General features: G+C 42.1%; 1 protein-coding gene across 1 annotated transcript in view; it reads left to right on the top strand.

Annotated features, from left to right (window-relative positions):
* FRMPD4 (FERM and PDZ domain containing 4) overlaps window positions 1-26,112 on the top strand; it is a 487,596-nt gene that overhangs the window by 102,893 nt on the left and 358,591 nt on the right. Inside the window, exon 2 of the mRNA XM_088481199.1 lies at window positions 9,412-9,528. Within this exon, the coding sequence (XP_088337325.1) occupies window positions 9,491-9,528 (38 nt within the window). The 5' untranslated portion in view covers window positions 9,412-9,490. The remainder of the gene's footprint in view (window positions 1-9,411; window positions 9,529-26,112) is intronic.

The following is a 26,112-nucleotide window of genomic DNA, read 5'->3' as shown; positions in this document are numbered from 1 at the left end:
AACAAATGAGCACACAAGACAACAGTTATTAACAGTACAGACAATGCAGGACAAGCACATGATTTATAAACAATGCTGCATAACACCTAAATAAGCAGCAGGGTGTCAGTAAGCAGTTTTAGGCACCATTGTAAATGAAAGTAAAAGTAAGGCAAGAAGAAGCGCGTGAGGAAAGAGGGCCCTGCTCGTGAGAGCTTACATTCTGAGGGTGGAATGGATGTGGTGGAAGGGTATGCTTTGATGAACAGGTGGGTTTTCAGTGCACATTTGCAGCTCTGCAAGGTCGGGGTGAGCCTAATCGAGCAAAGGAGCTCATTCCAGTGAAAGGGGGCTGCATGAGCAAAATCTTGGATACGAGCATGAGATGAAGTAACCAGGGTAGAGGAGAGGTAACAGTCATTGGCAGACCGGAGTGAGCGGGAGGGAGTATGTAAGGAGATGAGGTTGGAGATGTAAGGAGCAGTAGAGTTAGAGAGGGCCTTGTATGTGAAGGTGAGGAGTTTGAAGAGAATTCTGTAGGGGAATGGGAGCCAGAGCAGGTTTCGGCAGAGGGGAGCAGCAGAAGTGGAACGGTGGGAGAGGAAGATAAGTCTAGCTGCAGCATTTAGAACAGACTGGAGGAGAGCAAGATGGCAATGTGGGAGGCCAGTAAGGAGAAGGCTGCAGTAGTTGAGCCGAGAAATGATTAGTGAATGAATAATCAGTTTGGTAGCATTCTGGGAGAGGAAAGGCCTAATACGAGTGATTTTGCATAGCTGGGACCGACAGGATTGAGCCAGAGATTGAATGTGGGGTGTGAAAGAGAGGGTGGAGTCAAGGGTGACACCCAAGCAGCAAAGTTGGGGGACAGGGTAGATGACAGTGTTGTCAACAGTGATAGCGAGATTGGTTGGAGTGGAGACTCTATTAGGGGGAAAGATGATGAGTTTGGTTTTGTCCATGTTGAGCTTCAGAGAGCGCACGGACATCCAGGAAGAGATAGCGGAGAGACAACTGGATACCTGAGAGAGGACAGAAGAGGAGAGTTCAGGAGAGGAGAGGTATAGTTGCGTGTTATCGGCATAGAGGTGGTATTGGTTGCCAAAGGAGCTGATGAGTTCTCCTAGTTTAGAAGTGTACAGGGAGAAGAGCAGTGGGCCCAGGACAGAACCCTGTGGATCATCAATGGGAAGGAAGGGAGATGGAGCCAGAGACAGACACAGAAAAGGAACGTTTGGTGAGGTAAGAGGTGAACCAGGCATGGACAGTGTTAGAGATGCCAAAGGTCTGAAGGGTGCGAAGGAGAAGAGTATGATCCACAGTGTTGAAGGCTGCAGAGAGGTCCAGGAGGATGAGCAGAGAGAAGTGGCCCCTGGATTTGGCTGGAAGCAGGTCATTGGTAACTTTGGCCAGGGCAGTTTCAGTGGAGTGACGTTGGCAAAAGCCAGATTTGAGAGGATCAAGGATGGAGTTGATAGCTGGTGATGCGGCTGTAGACAAGCCGCTCAAGTAGTTTGGAGGCAAAAGGGAGAAGAGAAATGGGGCAGTAATTGGCAGGTGAGGACTGATCAAGGTTGTTTTTTTTAAGAATAGGTGTGATAAAAGCATGTTTGAATGATGAGGGAAAGATGTCGGTGGAGAGAGATAAGTTGAAAAGGTGAGCAAGGTGGAAGCAGGCGGTGGAGGAGAGGGAGTGTAGAAGGTGAGATGGGATTGGGTCAAGGGGGCAGGTGGAGGGGGGGAGGACAAGATGAGGGAGTGGACCTCGTCACCCGTGGTGGGGCTTAAGGAGCACGGGTGGGGTGGCCGGGAGGTGCGGTTGGTGAGGGAGGTGGGGTGGGGGGGCCGCATCATATACCCTCATTATTGTACAGCCAAACAGTGCAGAGTGGCAGGAACCTGCCCACCAACCTCAAAACTAGTCACTCGGCGATGCTTCTGATGTTTCTGATGGTATGCATCAAGATTTCCCTTTTTGGCACACCCTATCAGAAGCTTCATTGTGTGACTGGCTGTGACAACGGTGGGTGGGTTCATGTTGCTGTGTACTTTATGGCTGTGCAATAATTTAGGGTACATGATGCAGTGTGTTGTGAATGGGGTCGGTCCTTAGGGGTCCTGGTGCAATACACCTGCTGCACCACTGGTAGTTCTGCCCCTGATTGAGGGTATGAGACATACTGCTACAGAGTGGCTGTATGCCCTCCTGTATTATTATACTACTTTTAATTGTTATCACCAAATTTACTTAGTTCCCTTTATATTAATGTGTGATGTATAAAATATTACTTTGATATATCTTTTTATAACCACTTAATCATAATAAATGTGTGGCTGCATGTAATATGCTAGCATTTTGATAAGGCTGTATATGCTATTAATTATACATAGAAAAAAAATCTCAAAATCATACATAAAAGGCTTCATATAGGATAGAGTATCACGGTCGGCTGGGTGTGCTATATGCTATGCATAGGCTAATTTTGGTACATGTAGATGCTATGGTTATCAGTTTTGAACTGGTATGCTTCCCTGCTCTGTGTACCAGCAGGACTGGCTGTCTGAGCATATATATTACTATTTGTGTTATGTGAACTGGGGCCAATATTGTTTGACAAAATATGTACTGTGGGCACTATTGTCTGGTACAATGGTCAGTGCTTTTTAGCATAATATTAACAGTGAGCAACTACTATTTGGCATAATGTGAATTTTGTGGACCACTATTTGGTATAATATGAATGGGGGCAGCACTTTGTGACATAATATGAACTGTGGGTACTACTATATGGCATAATGTGAATTGCGGGTTTACTGTTTGGGGGGACCAAGGCCAGCCATGGAGGCAGATGAACACCCCTCTAGTGCTGCCATATTGTTCCAATCTGTTTCCAAGTGGGAATCACCACACTACTGTGCTTGGTCAAGCCAACTCTATAGCAACAGAACTTGCAAGATGTATTGGCGATCCTGGGGGGGGTTGGAACTGGGACCACCCATTACCAAATGTCTAGTTTCACCTATGCTCTTAAACACAAGTTGCTATCTTAGGTACATGATATACAGTATATGATATAAATATATATATACAGTATATATGTATACATGTATACTATATATATATATATATATATAATCTTGGATAGGGTGCCTGGGTGCCAAACCAAAATTAATATGCATCTACAGAAAAAAACGGACGGCACTCAACAGGACTAAGCAGCATTCAGAAACAGACCAGACGAAGCCGGTAATCTGGTCTGTTTCTGAATGCCGCTTAGTCCTGTTGAGTGCCGTCCATTTTTTTTATATATATATATATATATATATAGTTACATACAAAGTCAGAAATCCATTCCACTCACCACTCCCAGATTTGGGGTGCAGACCTGCACTCACCATTCCCAGGCATGGCTTGTGACCACATTGCTTAAATAAATATAAACAGAAAACTCAGCACTCACTGTTAAATCACTCACAATAATAAATAAATAATTTATGGATTGATCAATGCATTTAAGCCTGCAGCCCACATCACGGGACCCCATTTCTCTGCAGGTCCTACACTATCTGTAATACTTATGGGAACCTGGTAGCTGCAATCACAGAGTTTAAACTGAAAAAATGTTAACTAGTTTAAAACTTACCTGCCAACTAACTTATGGCTTTTAAAGGCAAGACAGTCACCAAACATAGCTTCTATCATACTACCAAAAAGGCAGCTGACACAGATTAATATAAATGAGCTTGTACAGGAGTGCATGAGAAAGCTCCCATAAGTATGACAGATAGTGTAGGACCTGCAGAGAAATGGGGTCCCGTGATGTGGGCTGGAGGCTTAAATGCATTGATCAATCCATGAACCAAAACCCCAGTATTTATATATTATTGTGAATGTTTTATCAATGGCGAGTGCTGAGTTTTCTAGGTTTTATATATATATATATATATATATATACACACACACAGTACATACATCGTGTGTAAGTATATATTTCTATATGTTTATATATATTATATATACAATGTGTATATATATATATATATATATATATATATATTGTGACACAGTTAGGTTAGGGGGTCCCTCTCCTGGGTAGAGGACTCCTTCCTTACACACACACACAGCAGCAGGGAAGCAGCACACCAGTCTGGATGCAAGTACAAGCTGGTTGGCGCCAGTCTTTATTGTACAATGACAGAAATATAAAGAACACATAAATATAAATCCTAGCCCTGTCGGGGCACTAACTTCACAGGTAGTTCCCTCACTACCAGAACCTGGCAGGGCCTAATGCCCTCGCCAGCAACAAAACACAGCACAATACTCACAGTTAGGTTTTTCAAGTGTCTCTGAGCAAACTCCCTGCCTGCTCTCCCAGGTGAGACAATCAGCCCTAAACACACTAGGCTTATATTGGCCACTCTCAGGTGAAAAACTAACAAGCCTGTTACCAGGCTGCGAGAACCAAAACCTGGAGTGGGCTGTGGGTGGAGCCCTCCCCTCTCCTCTCACCCACAACCCCCAGGTCCCAAACGGCTTTTCAAAAAGCCGAAACTCAAGCCTGCTACACTGCAGACTTTCTCCTGGGGGTTTAAAACACAAAAGACAGGAATCTGGGACAAATGTACCTGCCACAGACCACTTTACCAGTGATCCTATCACAATATATATATACAGTCAGGTCCATAAATATTGGGACATTGACAGAATTTTCATATTTTGCCCTCTATTCACCACCACAATGGCTTTGAAATGAAACAAACAAGATGTGCTTTAACTGCAGACTTTCAGATATAATTTGAGGGTAATTACATCCAAATCAGGTGAACAGTGTAGGAATTACAACGGTTTCTATATGTGCCTCACACTTTTTAAGGGGCCAAAAGTAATGGGACTATCAACTCAAAAGCTATTTCATGGACAGGTGTGGGCTATTCCCTCGTTACTTCATTATCAATTAAGCAGGTAAAAGGTCTGGAGTTGATTCTAGGTGTGACATTTGCATTTGGAATAAGTTGCATGCTCAATCAGATTCAAGGTCAGGGGATTGACTCGGCCATTGCATAACATTCCACTTTTTAGCCTTAAAAAACTCTTTGGTTGCTTTTGCAGTATGCTTTGGGTCATTGTCCATCTGCACTATGAAGCGCTGTCCAATGAGTTCTGAAGCATTTGACTGAATATGAGCATATAATATTGCCCGAAACACTTCAGAATTCATTTTGCTGCTTTTGTCAGCAGTCACATCATCAATAAATACAAGGGAACCAGTTCCATTGGCAGCCATACATGCTCACGCCATGACACTACCACCACCATGCTTCACTGATGAGGTGGTATGTTTTGGATCATGAGCAGTTCCTTTCCTTCTCCATACTCTTCTCTTCCCATCACTCTGGTACAAGTTGATCTTTGTTTCATCTGTCCATAGGATGTTGTTCCAGAACTGTAATGGCTTTTTTAGATGTTGTTTGGCAAACTGTAATCTGGTCTTCCTGTTTTTGAGGCTCACCAATGGTTTACATCTTGTGGTGAACCCTCTATATTCACTCTTGTGAAGTCTTCTCTTGATTGTTGACTTTGACACATATACACCTACCTCCTGGAGAGTGTTCTTGATTTGGCAAACTGTTGTGAAGGGGTTTTTCTTCACCAGGGAAATAATTCTTCTGTCATCCACCACAGTTGTTTTCCGTGGTCTTCCGGGTCTTTTGGTGTTGCTGAGCTCTCCGGTGCGTTCTTTCTTTTTAAGAATGTTCCAAACAGTTGATTTGGCCACACCTAATGTTTTTGTTATCTCTCTGATGGGTTTGTTTTGATTTTTCAGCCTAATGATGGCTTGCTTCACTGATAGTGACAGCTCTTTGGATCTCATATTGAGAGTCGACAGCAACTTATTCCAATTGCAAATGTCACACCTAGAATCAACTCCAGACCTTTTACCTGCTTAATTGATAATGAAGTAACGAGGGAATAGCCCACACCTGTCCATGAAATAGCTTTGAGTTGATAGTCCCATTACTTTTGGCCCCTTAAAAAGTGTGAGGCACATATAGAAACCGTTCGTTTAATCCTACACTGTTCACCTGATTTGGATGTAATTACCCTCAAATTATATCTGAAAGTCTGCAGTTAAAGCACATCTTGTTTGTTTCATTTCAAAGCCATTGTGGTGGTGAATAGAGGCCAAAATATGAAAAGTCTGTCAATGTCCCAATATTTATGCACCTGACTGTATATATATATATATATATATATATATATGTGTATTTATATGCTGTATATATACTATGTATATATATATATATATATATGTATTTATATGCTATGTATATCAGCGTGTATTTCAGCATGTTGCTGAAAATGGGTTGCATACAGAGATGCTGAATCGATCATGTTGGAGACCATAGTCTGATCAAATGCAACTTGCATATGGCTGGTGCAAGTTTTGATGGTGTAACCAATGGTGGCATCTAAAGGTGCACCAAGCGGTATTACAGCATTTGTAGCGCTAATGCTGAGTACGCATTTTAATTATGTGTACCCAGCACAATCTCATTAGTGATAGGATCAGCGGTGGTGTTGTGAGCGACATTGCGACAGTGGGGGGGGAGCATGCTGCATTTAGCACCATGGCCTTCGCTGACGATGTCACCCAATGGACCTACATGCAGGTCCGATGGGCGATGCCTTTGACATTGAGGATATACACTAGATGATGTGCCCAATATGTCGTCCGATCCGTCCGGATCAGACAACATGTTATTTAGTGTGTACCCGGCCATAAGAGTAGGCAGCTCAGTCCTTGCACATTCGGACGCACGGCTGTGCACCATGCAAGGGGTTAGTAGTAGCCGCATCTGCGTCCAATTTAGATTCAGGCCCTAGAAAGAGGGAGTATCCCATTCCCTCAGCAGACCCGCCTTCTCAACAGAGCCTGCCACAATTTCCTGGGCTGGTTTTCCATTCCAATCCGCTCCTGCATATGTTATGTACATGGTCGTGCTAGTTACTGTATCGACAATAGTATTAGGTGTAGAAGACCTCAAACTAATCTATATTTAGAATAGCTGGATTAAAAGAGAGGAAAACTTCTAATTAAAAAAATCAATGACATCATTAATCATGTACTGTTTAGCACTGATTTCATCATGCTTACATCAATGCACCTACAGTTTGTTGTGTTATTCCTGGCACTGTAGTGCACTTACTGTATACAGACAGGGAGCTTCAGAGAGCAAGTAATACAGATACTGTGAGTATTTGGGTCTTGCACAGCCCATAATTTTGTATCTAATATGTAATAAAGGCAATTTAAAAGAACATGTCCTGTCTGTTGCATATAGTTACAGACTTGCCTAATTGATTGATATGTGCAATAAAAACTGGCGTAGCTGCAACCACAGTAATAAAAAGGCATCTGAGAGAACACTATAAGTATTGTTCATTGTGCAAATCTTCTTGGTCCAGTTTCACAAAAATCTGTGGGCATTTCAGCCAATATGCCAAAGGCTTTAACGTACATCCTAAGCTGCTAACGCAAAAGTCTCTGTCTGAACACCAGCCAAAAGTAAGAATTTGTTTCTCGGTGTAGTTTAACATGCCATATGCTGCATCAAGACATCAATACATAATGAATCACTAGCTTGAAAAAATGATAAGAGGTGACCCACTTTAGGACAATAAGCCTACTGGCAGACTGTTCACTTCACATTGCCATTCCAGGAAGTCAATTGATAAATGAATGTACCTAACATAGTCATTGCTGCATAGTATTTATAATTGGGAACCAGACTGCTCAAAAAGATAAGGGAGTTTATTCATTTGCATGGTGTAAGGAGCAATGAGATGCTATAGCCAATAGTTACAAATCAGATACACGCAGGCAGGGCCAGATTAATATAGGGTTTTTACCTATTTATCATGTCGCACAGCCACAGTGGCCATTACTGGGTCTCTAATGCTATAGCTTTCCCATGCAAAGAATTGGGATCTAGTTGCCAGATATTTAAAAAGACAGCGGCAGTGCATATACAGTTCTACCAGCTACCCTCCTATTTACATAAAACTACTGTATATTTTCTTTTACATTTTTTTTGCTTTTTTAATTTATATTTTTGAATTTTAACAAATCTGCACCTGCAAGGCCAAGACAGAGCTACAGGTGCTGTGCTCGAGCGTGACCGGCTCATGTATGCTCAGAAGGTAAACTGGCTGTCCGGCAGTGTGCAAGTCTGTGCTTATTGCTGCCGGCCAGTAGGCTGTACTTGTCATGTCTTTTGTTTAAAAGACCAGAAACAGATTTGATCAACGTGGCGATAGACAACCTATCTTCTCCGGGCAGATGCCATAAGATTATAACCATCTAGTGTAGTCATATTAGTAAACAGTAATGTCTGATTGGTTCCTATTGTTTACAGTACATGTTTAACTTGCACTATTTTATTAAACAAAGCCAATGACAGCTGTAGCAACTGTTGAAAATGTATTTAAGCAAAACAGATTAAAGTACTAAAGGAATCTAACCTGGCAAATCCATGTTTTATGGCAAATAGATATGGTCCCCCGTTTTGCAGAAATTATTTTTATAATATTCCTCAGTACTAACAAGGCAATGGCAATCTTCAAATATATTGTAAATTAAGATGATTTTTTCAGTGCACATTGTTAAAACTATGGCAAATCATTTTTAAATATAGCGATTGCCATAATTCAATTATTTTAATAAAATGTGTGGTGACAGGGGACTTTACAGAAGTTCTATTTTCTATTCAGCCGTCCTTTTTGGCAGTTCTCCAGGTAAAGTACTGTTTGGCTCCTTTAGTTATGCAGAAGGCATCTGAAAAGCTGGTGATGAAACCCCTGAAAATGGTGAATAAAGCTGTTTGAAAGACCCCTTCAACCACATTTTATTAAAAAGAATAAAACATTTATGTGGAGATGCGGAATAAAGTAGATTCTCACTATTATTTCTTTCATTTATTCATATTCTTAAATTGTTAATTAGATGACTTGCTCACATTTTTATTCGCTTACAGCAGTGGTGGGGAACCTGTGTCCCTCCAGTTGCTGTGCAACTACACATCCCAGCATGCCCTGCTACAGTTAGGGCATGTAAAAACTGTGGCAGGGCATGCTGGGATGTGTAGTTCCACAGCAGCTGGAGAGCCGTGCTTACAGGGTGTGTTATGATTTAAGCACAACATTTAAAGTGACTTTCGCAGGTTTTTTTTATTGTGTAATATAATATGACTTGCATGTTTAGTATTTTGTTGTCATGTGATTGGAAAATAGCATAGTTTTTTTTTAACCTACCTACGTATATATGGTGACTTTAGCTAACTAAGGAATATTTTTTCCAGATTGCAACAAAGTAGATGACTATATGGTGTTTTCATTCTTGGGTGTCTGTTTTTTTTTTTTTCTTTCAGTCACAGGACAAAGTCTTCAGGGTGGTCTCCACCCACTGGGACCTGGAGTTTGCCTCAGGGACCACCTTATGGATGGGAGATGGCGACAAACAGAGACGGGAGAGACTTCTTCATCAGGTACACAGCATATCTTTTACAGTATTTTATGCAGATGATTTTAGAATGTGTGCTTATGTATTGCAAGAAGTAGCTTTCCTGTTGCTATACTATACACCAGTGTTTCTAAAACTTTGTCCTTAAGACACACTAACAGTCCAAGTTTTAAGGATATCCATTTTTAAATACAGAGGGCAAAATTTTCTAAGCAGCGGTTTGACGGCGGTTTCTATTCTATTCTAAATCCCGGCGGTTTGGTGGCGGGTTCTATTCTGTTCTAAACCCCGGGGGTTTGGTGGCGGTTTTGCAGCAGTTTCTAAATGACAGCCCTGTTCTATTCTATTCTAAAATGTGTTTTGACTGTGGTTTGGTGGCGGTTTTGCTATTTGCAGATTTACTAAGGCCAAAACCGTTGCAAAACCGCCACCAAACCGCCGGTGTTTAGAACAGAATAGAACCCGCCACCAAACCGCCGGGGTTTAGAACAGAATAGAACCCGCCGTCAAACCGCCGCTTAGTAAACTTTGTCCAGATAGTTAAATAGAAATGATTGAAGTAATAATTAATTCACCTGTGCTCAACTATGGACATCCTTATAACCTGGACTGTTAGTTGTCTTGAGGATCGAGTTTGAGAAGCACTGATATATAACCGTATATATATGGCAATGTTGTGAAGGGAGGTGAAGAGAAATTTTATTACAAGAGTTGACAGTTGAATAATGGTCGTACAGTGAGAACAACAATTGGAAAATGATCACATTTTCCTTCATTAGGGTCTTTAGTTTTTTTCAAACCTGTCGTTGTGTTCATCAGCAGCTCATGTACAGTGAATTGCCTATCCAGAAGGCTTAATACTTCTAAGTACATTCATCTATACTGATGGTAGGAGATGTACGATTCATGCGCTGTAGATAAGGCCTTTGCTCAGATTTGAGAAAAATAACTCAATAAAGGTTATTTACAAAAAACATGGATCTGCACTGCTGTTGTATTTGCACAATTGTCCACCAGTGCATTTCTAAATGCACATTCACATCAAAGCCTTAGAAAACCAGCCTCATAAATGGGGGAATTTACCTATGTTTGTGTGTTTGCAGACACCCTGAATAATGCATTTGGTGGAAAATGTAAAAGCCACACATTAAATTCTAATATACTTTAGGACATATACTGAAAAGTTTACTTTAAGGAAATATCTCCTAAAGTAGTGCTTGGTTTATTCTAATTTCTATTTTACATTAGTAATGAGAGTAATGACACATAAGGATATATCTATTACATTGGTTGCAGGGCATTTAGAAGTGTGGTTTTCCACAAGACCAAACGATGCAAAATGAAAAGTATAGGGACAAGGTTGGGATTGAAGCAATTCTGACTGAAGAATGAATTTCTCTTTGCCATCTGTAAAACAGAGAACTCCTATCTACATGTGGCTTTTGCACCCTTGCATCACATTATTCTCAACCCTCATAATGAAATCATGTTTTGCTGCTTTAGTCGAAAGGATATCCAGTCATAAAGTCGACAGTCATAATGTCAACATGGGCATTATGTTGACATGTAACATGTCGACATGCACTAGTGTCAAGATGGTCATAATGTCGACAAGGTCATTATGTCAACATTATGCACGTGGACTGTCACAATGTTGACCGTACATTTTACAGCTAGATTTAGGTCTAGGCTTAGGTTTAGAGTCATGACTTAAATAGTCAACATGATGACCATGACGACATTTGCGTATGTCTCAGGTTGACATAACGTCCACATCAACATTCAGAACATGTCAACAAACTGTACCTAATTTACACTGCGCCTATTCTACATTGCGCACAGCTCCTCTAAAAAGTTTGCACCCCCTGCAGAACCTGGTATCTTGGCCTGCAAATGCATGTACTGTATCTGTTCAAAAATAGACACGAAGCATTATTTGGACTTCCATAAATGATCCTTAATGTTTCTATGGCTTAAATACGGTGGTTAGTTTGAATGATGTTTCTGAACACGTCATTGGCTTCACATGCTATCATAGTGTGGTTGCCAGGTTATTTTAATTTCCTGCAGTCTTATTGCAATAATTGCAAGGAAAATAGCAGTTGTCACTGTGAACTAATTATGGATGAGTCATGAAACATAGCTCTATCATCTAACATAAGCCTAGAAAGGTCTAGCCCTATAATAGCACTGTACAGTAAAAAGCAGTGGATGTGCTTCTCCTTTATAGTTTTTTATGTGTTCTTACACACCAGTATCTGTCAACTACCCATTCAATGATGATACCTCAGCTAAGATGAAATACAATGAAGAATTATTATGTAATGCTTATTTTTATTTGAACAGGATTTTTTAGACTTTTATGTGGCATATTCATTTTCACATGATATACTGTGGCTTATAACTCAGCTGGTTTACTTGGACTTTCTATTATTGGTATGAGTAACACAATTAAGTCATTTTTATAATTGTTGTAATTTGGTATTAAAAGAATGTTCACCACTTTTTGCTTAAATGCAGACTGCCAATTAGGAATCAACGCTGTATGTCACTGAAACAAACTTTAGACTTACATCTACCTCTAGGCTGTAGTTTGATCGAACAACTAAATGAAAACAGAATGCCTTGGGGGTTGAAATCAATGCACAATTCTACAAGAAGATACAGTATGTACAAATATGTGCAAGTAACAAATCACTTACAGAAAAGCAATATTGTTACCAACAAAACGATAAATATAAAAGAAGTCTTAAATATTGGCATCGGATATGAAACAATATAAATTTTATTTTTATTAAGCACTGTGCATCCCAGCAATATTAAAGTGTTTATATTTTGATTATAATTTATTGTAAGGAACAGCTCCTCTAAGCTAACTATATTGAACAAGTATATTAAAAAAAAATGACATTATTTACAAAAAAAACACTTTTAAGGGGATAATCACTACAAACATGTTCTCTACATATGGCATACAAAGCGGTGATGCCTAAAGTTGAGAGCTACCAAATACTGAATAACGCCATCCATTGCTCTGGGTTGGGTATGGGAGACTGGCAGTCGGGATGCAGGCTGTCAAAAGACCGACAATGGCATCCCGATGCTCAGAATCCCGATAGGGGCTAGGTAAGTATCCTAACCCTCCCCCCTTTGCTCTCTACCCTAACCCTCCTCCTCCCTTCCTGAATCCTAACTCTAACCCTTCCCAACCCGCACCCCAACCCTAACACTCCTGGTTAGTGCCTAAACCTAACCCTCCTCCTTTGTGCCTAAACCTAACCCTCCCCCCCTTTATTCCTAACCCTAACTCCCCCTGGTGGTGCCTAACCCTAACCCCTCCCCTGGTGGTGCCTAACCCTAACGCCCCCGTGGTGCCTAAACCTAACCCTCCCCCTCCCCAGCTAACCCTGCCTGCTATACATATGATCGGAGTGCCAGCTGTTGGGATTCCAGCGTCGGCATCTAACCTGATGTCGGGATTACGGCGCCAGTGTTGTGGCCACAGGTCGGGATTCTGGCACCGGGATTTCGCCTGCCGGCATCCCAATCGTAGGTAAACTGACTACATCCCATAGCTCTTTTATATAGCACTGTGTAAAGTTTTTTAGCAGCTCTAGTCCAAAACTTACCCTCTAAAGAACGATACATTAATAATCCAATGTTCACCATCCATATCTGGAAAATTTTACTAAAAAGGTGGAGCTTTTCAATGGAAATTCATTGCTTTAATAAAAAGTTGTCTAAATATATAGTTCGTTTAGTGTAAGTTCATATATTTTTATTTTATGCATCATTGCCTTTTAACTGTGTATAAATGTAAATGTTTATAGTCTTTCGAATAAACACAACTTTAAATAAACACAAAGCAATTATTTTAGCTCATATCCAGATTATTCTTAGTGCTAGACTAATGACTACGCTCGAGCGCTGAACAAGACAGGTGAAAATGCATAATATACAGCCTACAATGCGGGGTCTTTAAACATCTACATGTTTAGCTTAACAGTATTTGTTCTGTTTTCTGTTCACATCTCTAATGAATAAAATAGTATTTATGCTGTATTGACTGCATTTGTATTCAAGAAGTGATATTCTGTATGTATTTCAAATTTAGAGCTATATTTATTTTCTGGCGCTTTAAACTTTCAGATACTATTCCCAAAACAATTCATATCCCATTGACTGGTTCTTAATGTGTTTCTCCATGAGGTTACTTAAGCAGACACCTGCTCCTTGGGGAAAAGCTTTGTAGTATAGATACATATTTTATAGATGCATGTTAGCTGGATTAAAAATAGAAAATATCACTTTGATCTAATAGGCAGCGCCACCATTTATTCTTTGCCTTTTCTTTCAGCTGGTATTTTACAAATGATTTATTTGAGGTTTTTCTGTACCCTATGGACAGGAGTTTTGTGCAATGTTTTTACTATATTGAATTTTCTTAAGCAAAGATCTCAAGCAACCTTTTCAAGTCAATTCTCAAAAGTCTAGTGAGCCCTTGTTCCTCCTCAGTTATTACAGCAGGCCAGATAAGACATGTGAGAGAAATGTGGATATCTAATAGGAAGGAACACCTGATTACATTTTCAGTGATGTTCTGTTATAGAGCAGTCAACACTACGTATTTTTGAGCTGTGGGCCTGACTGACAGTTCTACGCTATTCGCAATATGCTAATGTCGCAGGAGGCGTCTTGTGTAAATAGACGCCTCCTGCCGGCTCCTGTGATCCGCTGCTGTGTCTGAGGATGCAGCCATCAGATCCTTTGCATGAACATCGGCCATTTGAGTAATCCTTAGGTTACTCATGATGGCCGTGAAATTTGCACTTCCGGGGTCAGTAAAATTGCACTGGATGTAGGGCCGTCTCTTCCACTGGGCTTGTTGGGCAGTTGCCCAAGGGCCCGAAGCTTCAAAGGGGCCACAAACCCACCCCCCTGCAGCCGCGGTCAGTTTGTAAATTTTTTATATTTTTAAAAGCACTGTATTCCGGTCTCAACCCCCGTCCCCCCCACCCCCAGTCCTCTCGGGTGATGATGAGTACTCACCTCAGTCGCTGTTTCACTACATCCGCCGGCATCGGACCAGTCAGACAGAGTCTCTAGGAGTGTGAGAGATGACTGCTGACTGGTTGATGCACGGGCAGCAGCAGCTCTGCTAAGGCCAGGCAGTTTGGGCGTTGCCTTACCTTGAGAGCTGCTGCTGGCTGCTGCTGGCTCCTGCTGTGTGTGCCGCTCAGCCGCTGCCGCGTAGACTGGTGTCCCGGACTGTAGGATCCGTCGTCCCGTTCTCACCATCTCAGACTCCTCTGCCAGCCACTGCCTCTGTCCCGGTGACTCCTGACCTGGCTACAGGCGCACCCCCCCTCACCGCAAAGGTAAGGGCTGAGCTCAGCAGCTGTGCAGGATGAATCAAATCACTGCTGCAATCCTATAATTATAACATGACAAAATCTCACTATGACGTGCCTTATTGATGCAATAATACGATATCATACTATGATATGGTATAATACCATATGCAGTTTTTTTATATTATTGCAGCAATAAGCTTCGGGGCGGTGTGAGAGACATGACTGCTCATACATGGCAGCCTATCTCCAGTGCTGCAGCTGCTGTGGGATACTGATTTATTTGTGAGGATCTAAAGGTTTAATTTTATTGACCATTCAAATTTTTTTCCCGTGAATGGGTGGGTAGGGGCCCCAGTGCATTGCTTTTCCCTGGGCCCACACTGCTGTTAAGACTGCCTTAACTGGATGATGCACACAGGGGCGTCAGCACGTCCAGAAAAATGTGCCGACAGGTCCTCATTTTCTTGGACACTGGCCATTGCCATCCCTTACCCACAACCATGTCAATAATGCTGCAGCTTAGGGGGCACTGCAACCATCGTCGCAGACACTGTTCCTGCACATGCGTGATCAGCAACCATCGGAGTTGTATGTAAACCATCAGGTTTGTGTACAATTCTGAATCATGCGCTCTGTGAAATTTAAACAATTTTTGTTTCTTTGAGACAGTGCAGACATTTGTTTCCTGACCATGTAATTGAAATACTTATGGACGTTAAAGTGGTTAACTGAATTATCCACTCAGGGAAAAGATCACAAGAATGATGTCCTCCCTAGTGAATGCATTAAATGACCTGTTTAAAATAAAATAATAATAATTATTATTATTTTTACAGTTTTAGGTTTATTTGTAAAAGTAAGTAAGCAGGGGCGTAGAGAGCCGTGTAGGGCCTGGGGGACGGGGGCGTGGCCTTATCACGGGAGGCGTAGTCATGCCCCCTTAGAATTTAAAAAATAAACTGTTTGTAGCTTGCACGTTGGGAGGGGGGGGCGCTGTGAGCCCCTTAGCCCGGAACAAAGCTATGGGGGAAGGAGCGATCAGGCTGTCATAGGAGACAGCTGCGGCTGCTGCTCAGCAGCCACGAGCAGTCTCCCACTGCAGCCCAGCACACCGCAATGTGTGCTGGGCTGCTCTGAGGTAAGAGGGAGGGAGTTGCAAGCCTGGGGCCGGGTAATTAGTAGCCGCCCCCCACCCCAGATATTGGACCATACTGGACATATCATCAGCTTGTGGATAATTATCAATGTTTGCATTAGACAGTATCCATTACATTGTTTAAAACTGTTTTCACATATGATCTATACACAGCAACTTGATATAACCAATTTGTATCTGAATGAGTTACAGTACTACGGTCTACCATTAATATGGATATGCAGAGAACATAATATATAATGATGTGTCAGAGATTCATCCCAAATTCTATATAAAGGGTCAAAGATGGTAAAAAAATAGGAGAGGAAAAAGGAGATCTCGGTTGCCCATAGGAGAAAGCTATGACAGTGTGGCTGTTTGTTTGTTCTGGCCAGCCTAGAGCCCTAAAAAGAAGTTCCAAAAGTGATAAGAGCCCCCAAGGAGGAACCAAGGGCTGCAACAGAGAATCTGAGCATGAAAGGCAGAGAGGAGATAGAGAGCTGAGAGATACATTACATGTGAGTGGATTGCAAAGGAGCCTGCACTGAGAAAGAGAATGAAGCATTAATAAAATAAACTACCAGAGTAATTCAGAAAATCTACTGCAAGTGAGTATGGGGGACTTGTCTTATAGAGCTTCTGTCACCCAGCAGATTCTTGTAGTCTGTGGGCCTGATTCTGAGTCGCATATAATGTCACAATTATGTCTGCCTCCATCAATCGATTGTACTATGTGAACATCCACCTGTATTCTGAGCTATCCGACCAAACATCCCTGAATCCTCTACTCAGGAGAGTTGCACTAGTAATAGTACTTACATCTGCACCATGCAGAAGATCCAACTGAAAATGGCATGAGCTCTGCATATGATCCTCAACACAGAATAGGTTGCAACTCTGCCTACATGCCCACAGGACGCTTATCTTACATACAAATGCACAGTTACCACCCAGTAACACTTGTTCAGCTTTTGGTAAGAAACAACTAAGTCACATAGAACTCATTTGCAGATGCTCTTAGTTGTGTATGTAGTTGGTGACACATGAACAGTTTGATAAACATTGCTATATGCTGCCAAATTAGGAATTGCCTGCTACTTCAGGCCTAATGTGACTAACTCACACTTGCCTACTCTCTTGGAATGTCTGATGGTCGCTCATATTTTTGGGGAGTTCTACAGACCCTTGAAGAGTAAGTCACCCTCCTGCATCACACCCACCTTCTAGTGACATGACAGCATGGGTTAACCCCACTTTCTCTTCAAGAACCCACAATTTGCTCCATTATACAGTACAATGAAGAAGTTTAGACTAGTGGTGAGAACATCCCCCCACCCCCTCCTTACCAACCAGTGGTCATCTGTATTTCCCTTCCGGAATCTGTCCCAAAAGGGAGATGTAAAAGTTGGTGAGTATGGACTGAATACCTTTTCTGCTGTTGAACTGTCTAAATAAATGAATGTTCAGGAGATTAACTTATCTTATACTAGTTTAACTCTGTAGTGCAGCTAAAATCTGTGCAGGAGTAAACATCATATTGCCAAAACTACTGTATATATGATACCAGGATTGTATATATTTTTAGTAACTTCTACTTTATTGTTTGGAATATATTTTTCAAATGAAGTTATTACTATATAGATTAATGTGACCATGAAATTGAATTGAATTTGATTATAAAGTAAATACTAAACCCCAAAATGCACATTTTTGTAAGGTGGCAAGAATTTCTTGTTTCAGCACTGTAGGTATCTGTACAGATGGAACATTAGGAATCTTTAACATCTAGTATCAGAGCCGTAACTAGACTTTTTGGTTCCCTGTGCCTGAAAGAGCACTGGCGCCCCCCTCATTTTTCTAAGGGACATAATGCCCCCAAAAAAGGGCCATGGCTTAATGGGGAAGGGCCAGGGAAGAGATAGGGGAGGCCAGGAGATGCTGGGAATGAAATAAGAGGAAGCTACAAGCAAGAATGATAATAAACAGAAATTTGACAGGTCCAAACAGCCCCCCCTGACCTGTGGTGCCCTGTGCGATGGCACCGGCCGCCATACCCTAGCTACGGCCCTGTCTAGTATAAATGTATATACAGTGCATCCAGAAAGTATTCACAGCGCTTCACTTTTTCCACATTTTGTTATATTACAGCCTTATTCCAAAATGGAATAAATTAATTTTTGTCCTCAAAATTCTACACACAATACCCCATAATGACAATGTGTAAAAAGTTTTTTTTGAGATTTTTGCAAATTTAAACAAAAAAGAAAACAAACACATGCATGTAAGCATTCAATGCCGTTGCCATGAAGCTGAAAATTTAGCTCAGGTGCATCCTGTTTCCACTGATCACCCATGAGATGTTCTTACAGCTTAATTGTAGTTCACCTGTGGTAAATTCAATTGATTGGACATGATTTTGAAAGGCATACACCTGTCTATATAAGGTCCCACACTTGACAGTGCATGTCAGAGGACAAACCAAGCATGAAGTCCAAGGAATTGTCTGTAGACCTCTGAGACAGGATTGTCTTGAGGCACAAATCTAGGGACGGGTACAGAAAAATATCTGCTACTTTGAAGGTCCCAATGAGCACAGTGACCTCCATCATCTGTAAATGGAAGAAGTTTGGGACCACCAGGACTCTTCTTAGAGTTGGCCAGCCATCTAAACTGAGCGATCGGGGGAGAAGGGCCCTAGTCATGGAGGTGACCAAGAACCCGATGGTCACTCTCTCAGAGCTATAGCATTCCTCTTTGGAGAAAGGAGAACCTTCCAGAAGGACAACCATCTCTGCAGCAGTCCACCAATCAGACCAGTATGGTAGAGTGGCCAGATGGAAGCCACTCCATAGTAAAAAGCACATGGCAGCTTGCATGGAGTTTGCCAAAATACACCTGAAGAACTCTCAGACCATGAGAAAAAAAATTCTCCGGTCTGATGAGACAAAGATTGAACACTTTGGTGTGAATGCCAGGTGTTATGTTTGGAGGAAACCAGGCACCGCTCATCACCAGCCAATACCATTCCCACAGTGAAGCTGGTGGTGGCAACATCATGCTGTGGGGATGTTTTTCAGTGGCAGGAACTGGGAGACTAGTTAGGATAGAGGGAAAGATGAATGCAACAATGTACAGAGACATCCTGGATGAAAACCAGCTTCAGAGCGCTCTTGACGGTTCATCTTTCAGCAGGACAACGACCCTAAGCACACAGCCAAGATATCAAAGGAGTGGCTTCAGGACAACTCTGTGAATGTCCTTGAGTGGCCCAGCTACAATCCAGACTTGAATCCGATTGAACATCTCTGGAGAGATCTGAAAATTGCTGTGCACCGACGCTTCCCATCCAACCTGATGGAGCTTGAGAGGTGCTGCAAAGAGGAATGGGAAAAACTGCCCAAAGATAGGTGTGCCAAGCTTGTAGCACCATATTCAACTTGACTTGAGGCTGTAATTGCTGCCAAAGGTGCATCAACAAAGTATTGAGCAAAGGCTGTGAATACTTATGTACATGTGATTTCTTAGTCTTTTTTTTATTGAATTTGCAAAAATCTCAAAAAAACTTTTTACAAGTTGTCATTATGGGGTATTGTGTGTAGAATTTTGAGGACAAAAATGAATTTATTCAATTTTGGAATAAGCCTGTAACATCACAAAATGTGGAAAAAGTGAAGTGCTGTGAATACTTTCCGGATGCACTGTAGATCCATAGTTCTGCAAAATATATTGTGCTGAAGAAATGTGATATCATAGATACAAGTCTACCATTAGATTCCGCATGATCATATAATTAATAGCAGAGACAGTATTTCCAGATCTATAAATATATTGTATGTACTGTATCATATATATTATGTTGCAATGTGTGGTTTCATTATCTATTTTCAAATTAAATAGATTTTATTGCTGAAAAATTGAACTAAGCTAGAAACAGCTTTAGCTTTAGAAAACCTCAATTATTAATTAGACTTTATTTTCATTGCTATATACTTTCATTGTGCTAAAGTAATAATCATATCCAGCATATGTGTTACTTTGAGGTTTAATGTTTTGTGGACTTTGTTGCAGAGTATAATAGAAAATGTAACTAGGTTTGTCCAGATATTGGTATAAGTATGTGCGTTTACTTATTAGATACTGCAGGAAGCACCAGCAGTTATTCTGTAGGGTATTTCCATGTTGGTTGATCAAAGATGAATCTCTGAGAACATTTTCAATCAAAAAAGTGACCTAAACTGACAATTTAATGTCATTTTTAAAGCAAAGTATGTCAAATTCAGAAATATTGTCAGATTAGCCACAACAAACTGATCTGACACCCGTATTCCCTGTGAAACACTGAAACTGAAAGACGTTCTGCTCATTTCCTACATGCATGGTTAGATATTTCTGATTTTAAACTTTAATTGTTTAACAGTAATTTAATAAAACGTTTGTGTGGCACTGGATTTGTTCAGTAGTGGCACAGCAACCCTTACAGCCAAAGAAACAAGCTGTGCACCTACCATTGTACTGTTCTCCCACACAGGTTTTTGCAAGTTGTTTATAGTAAAAGACATTCATGGAAATGTAATTATAGGTCCATACTAGAATAAAAATTTAAAATAAATGACTGCAATTTTTATTCCAACATGGATTATTGGTTGTGTATAATATATTTCACCTCAACTTATAAGGAATTCCGGTTTCAGGCTCCGACTGTCGGTGCCTTTATTAGCATGCAGAAACTCCTTAGAACCACCTATGGAGCTGGTTCTATGTCACAGCTGTCAGTCATGCTCTCATTGAGCATTGCCAGTTAACAGCAGCAAGCCATCACCGATCACAGAGTTCCTTTCCCTTCTCTATTCCTCCCATCAATTACAAGCATGTCCTTTCCTTTCTATGTGCATTAACGTGTTTTTAAATTATTATGTACCATTCACATTTCCCACTGAAATGTTAATGATAGTTTTGGATGTGGTGTGCGTGTGTGAAAATGATAAAATGCGAAGAGAACATAGCATATAGCAGGCTTGGGAAAGAAATAACACATTTAGGAGATTGTAATAGATTTCGATTGTTTGGAACTAGCTGGATTTCAGAGAAATTCTGCTAAATTTAAAGCGGCAATCAGTTATAAGTCTGGCTCAGCCTTACAACTGTTTGAAGCTTTACATTTAGTGATAATCGCACTAAAATCCTACAGGTTCCGTAAAACTGTAGCCTATTACATAACCCCCTTCGTGTAGGATTTCCTTTTTATGCATAAATGACAGTCCTGACATACAGATGTGTACTCATACACCTAGCATCTATAACCTATACGGCGCGACAGGGATTCTCTGAGAGGAGTAGTGTACTGCAGTTTTCTTTAAATGTGGCATTTTATTCCCATCGCAGACATAGAGTAACACTACTGAGAGTGTACTGGGCTGCCAATGTAAATGCACATGAATTAGTTTTAAATGCAGTATATACAAAGTCACAGATGAAGCAGAACGGACCTTGATGTGAGAATTAGGCGATATGGGTCGACTAATGTTTACAAATGTATTCTAAATTTCCACTTTCAAATACTATGATGGATTGTTGTAAATTATAGCTATCTGGATACAACCAACAGCTGCTACATAATATACTTGTCAACGTGTTGATCTAAAATTATTACATGCTTAGTTTTTTCTTAGAACACATGCTTTGAAAACTGTCAATTAGTGACATAAATCTTGCCAAAATGTAAAAATATTATTGCTAAATTGGAAAGCTTATATGTAAAGAATAACTGTAAAACAACATAATGTCAAAATGTTACTAAATTTGAGTAAATATCGCATTTACTCAAAAAACTATTACTGCTTCAACTTCATTCATTTTAGAGATATTTTTCTGGCACTAAGAGCTAGCTTCAAATACAGACACGGCCTGATTCAGCAAGGAACACAGGTGCTTATACGCGGCCGATTGTTGCGTACTGCGCATGCGTATGCATGGCAGTGCGCGAACTAGTAATTGTGATTGGTATTTTGCAGAGGCAACACACACCTATGGCTGAGTGATTGACAAGAAGTGCCATTTGTGGGTGGCGATGGGGGAGTGGTCGGCCAAATGCAGGCGTGCCAATGCGCTTCAAAGCCATTTCAGGGGCGTGCATTAATTAGCCACTATAATTCCATACAGGGGAGTAGCGAGGGTGGTTCCAGTGGAGCATGGGCACCAAAATGGACAAAGGGCGTCATCCAGGGTTCCGGAAACCATGGAGCGCTGCACAGTATGACGGCCATCCTTCCTCTGTGATCATCTTCTGTCACCTCCCCTTACCTGTCAGATTGATTACATTCACTTCTCACAACTTTAATTCCCTCCTCTCACTATCCTGTGATCAGCTCTTTACACCTCCCCTCTCCTTTCTCATTGGCTTCTGTGACCACCACTCTGATCAACTCTTTGTCCCTCCCCTCTCCTTATTGGTTTCTGTAACCACCCCTCTCCTCAACTTTTCTTATTGGCTTCTGTCACCACCCCTCTCTGATCAACTCTTTGTCCCTCCCCTCTCCTTTCTTATTAGCTTCTGTCACCACCCCTCTCCTCTCCTTTCTTATTAGATTCTGTCACCACCCCTCTCCTATCCTTTTCTTATTGGCTTCTGTCACCACCCCTCTCTGATCAACTCTTTGTCCCTCCCCTCTCCTTATTGGTTTCTGTAACCACCCCTCTCCTCTCCTTTTCTTATTGGCTTCTGTCACAACCCCTCTCCTATCCTTTCTTATTAGCTTCTGTCACCACCGCTCTCCTCTCCTTTTCTTATTGGCTTCTGTCACCACCCCTCTCCTATCCTTTCTTATTAGCTTCTGTCACCACCCCTCTCCTATCCTTTTCTTATTGGCTTCTGTCACCACCCCTCTCCTATCCTTTTCTTATTGGCTTCTGTCACCACCCCTCACCTATCCTTTTCTTATTGGCTTCTGTCACCACCCCTCTCCTATCCTTTCTTATTAGCTTCTGTCACCACACCTCTCCTATCCTTTTCTTATTGGCTTCTGTCACCACCCCTCTCCTCTCCTTTCTTATTGGCTTCTGTCACCACCACTCTCCTGTCCTTTTCTTATTGGCTTCTGTCACCACCCCTCTCCTATCCTTTCTTATTAGCTTCTGTCACCACCCCTCTCCTCTCCTTTCTTATTAGCTTCTGTCACCACCCTTCTCCTATCCTTTTCTTATTGGCTTCTGTCACCACCCCTCTCCTCTCCTTTCTTATTAGCTTCTGTCACCACCCCTCTCCTCTCCTTTCTTATTAGCTTCTGTCACCACCCCTCTCCTATCCTTTCTTATTAGCTTCTGTCACCACCCCTCTCCTATCCTTTTCTTATTAGCTTCTGTTACCACCCCTCTCCTCTCCTTTCTTATTAGCTTCTGTCACCACCCCTCTCCTATCCTTTTCTTATTGGCTTCTGTCACCACCCCTCTCCTATCCTTTTCTTATTGGCTTCTGTCACCACCCCTCTCCTATCCTTTTCTTATTGGCTTCTGTCACCACCCCTCTCCTATCCTTTTCTTATTGGCTTCAGTCACCACCCCTCTCCTATCCTTTCTTATTAGCTTATGTCACCACCCCTCTCCTATCCTTTTCTTATTGGCTTCTGTCACCACCCCTCTCCTCTCCTTTCTTATTGGCTTCTGTCACCACCCCTCTCCACTCCTTTTCTTATTGGCTTCTGTCACCACCCCTCTCCTATCCTTTCTTATTAGCTTCTGTTACCACCCCTCTCCTCTCCTTTCTTATTAGCTTCTGTCACCACCCTTCTCCTATCCTTTCTTATTGGCTTCTGTCACCACCCCTCTCCTCTCCTTTCTTATTAGCTTCTGTCACCACCCCTCTCCTCTCCTTTCTTATTAGCTTCTGTCACCACCCCACTCCTATCCTTTCTTATTAGCTTCTGTCACCACCCCTCTCCTATCCTTTCTTATTGGCTTCTGTCACCACCCCTCTCCTCTCCTTTTCTTATTGGCTTCTGTCACCACCCCTCTCCTCTCCTTTCTTGATAGCTTCTGTCACCACCCCTCTCCTATCCTTTTCTTATTGGCTTCTGTCACCACCCCTCTCCTCTCCTTTCTTATTAGCTTCTGTCACCACCCCTCTCCTCTCCTTTCTTATTAGCTTCTGTCACCACCCCTCTCCTCTCCTTTCTTATTAGCTTCTGTCACCACCCCTCTCCTCTCCTTTCTTATTAGCTTCTGTCACCACCCCTCTCCTCTCCTTTCTTATTAGCTTCTGTCACCACCCCTCTCCTATCCTTTTCTTATTAGCTTTTGTCACCACCCCTCTAATCTCCTTTCTTATTAGCTTCTGTCACCACCCCTCTCCTCTCCTTTCTTTTTAGCTTCTGTCACCACCCCTCTCCTCTCCTTTCTTAATGGCTTCTGTCACCACCCCTCTCCTCTCCTTTCTTATTGGCTTCTGTCACCACCCCTCTCCTCTCCTTTCTTATTGGCTTCTGTCACCACCCCTCTCCTATCCTTTCTTATTAGCTTCTGTCACCACCCCTCTCCTCTCCTTACTTATTGGCTTCTAGCACCACCCCTCTCCTCTCCTTTCTTATTGGCTTCTGTCACCACCCCTCTCCTATCCTTTTCTTATTAGCTTCTGTCACCACCCCTCTCCTCTCCTTTCTTATTAGCTTCTGTCACCACCCCTCTCCTCTCCTTTCTTATTGGCTTCTGTCACCACCCCTCTCCTCTCCTTTTGTTATTGGCTTCTGTCACCACCCCTCTCCTATCCTTTCTTATTAGCTTCTGTCACCACCCCTCTCCTGTCCTTTCTTATTAGCTTCTGTCACCACCCTTCTCCTATCCTTTTCTTATTGGCTTCTGTCACCACCCCTCTCCTCTCCTTTCTTATTAGCTTCTGTCACCACCCCTCTCCTCTCCTTTCTTATTAGCTTCTGTCACCATCCCTCTCCTATCCTTTCTTATTAGCTTCTGTCACCACCCCTCTCCTATCCTTTTCTTTTTAGCTTCTGTCACCACCCCTTTCCTCTCCTTTCTTATTAGCTTCGGTCACCACCCCTCTCCTCTCCTTTCTTATTGGCTTCTGTCACCACCCCTCTCCTCTCCTTTCTTATTAGCTTCTGTCACCACCCCTCTCCTATCCTTTCTTATTAGCTTCTGTCACCACCCCTCTCCTCTCCTTTCTTATTAGCTTCTGTCACCACCCTTCTCCTATCCTTTTCTTATTGGCTTCTTTCACCACCCCTCTCCACTCCATTCTTATTAGCTTCTGTCACCACCCCTCTCCTCTCCTTTCTTATTAGCTTCTGTCACCACCCCTCTCCTATCCTTTCTTATTAGCTTCTGTCACCACCCCACTCCTATCCTTTTCTTATTAGCTTCTGTTACCACCCCTCTCCTCTCCTTTCTTATTAGCTTCTGTCACCACCCCTCTCCTCTCCTTTCTTATTGGCTTCTGTCACCACCCCTCTCCTATCCTTTCTTATTGGCTTCTGTCACCACCCCTCTCCTATCCTTTCTTATTGGCTGCTGTCACCACGCCTCTCCTCTCCTTTTCATATTGGCTTCTGTCACCACCCCTCTCCTCTCCTTTCTTATTAGCTTCTGTCACCACCCCTCTCCTATCCTTTCTTATTGGCTTCTGTCACCACCCCTCTCCTCTCCTTTTCTTATTGGCTTCTGTCACCACCCCTCTCCTCTCCTTTCTTATTAGCTTCTGTCACCACCCCTCTCCTATCCTTTTCTTATTGGCTTCTGTCACCACCCCTCTCCTCTCCTTTCTTATTAGCTTCTGTCACCACCCCTCTCCTCTCCTTTCTTATTAGCTTCTGTCACCACCCCTCTCCTCTCCTTTCTTATTAGCTTCTGTCACCACCCCTCTCCTCTCCTTTCTTATTAGCTTCTGTCACCACCCCTCTCCTCTCCTTTCTTATTAGCTTATGTCACCACCCCTCTCCTCTCCTTTCTTATTAGCTTCTGTCACCACCCCTCTCCTCTCCTTTCTTATTAGCTTCTGTCACCACCCCTCTCCTATCCTTTTCTTATTAGCTTCTGTCACCACCCCTCTAATCTCCTTTCTTATTAGCTTCTGTCACCACCCCTCTCCTCTCCTTTCTTTTTAGCTTCTGTCACC

This window comes from Taudactylus pleione, unplaced genomic scaffold (genome assembly GCF_031769625.1).
Source record: "Taudactylus pleione unplaced genomic scaffold, aTauple2 ptg000265l, whole genome shotgun sequence".
Classification (NCBI taxonomy): domain Eukaryota; kingdom Metazoa; phylum Chordata; class Amphibia; order Anura; family Myobatrachidae; genus Taudactylus; species Taudactylus pleione.
This window is presented reverse-complemented; position numbering and strand designations above follow the sequence as displayed.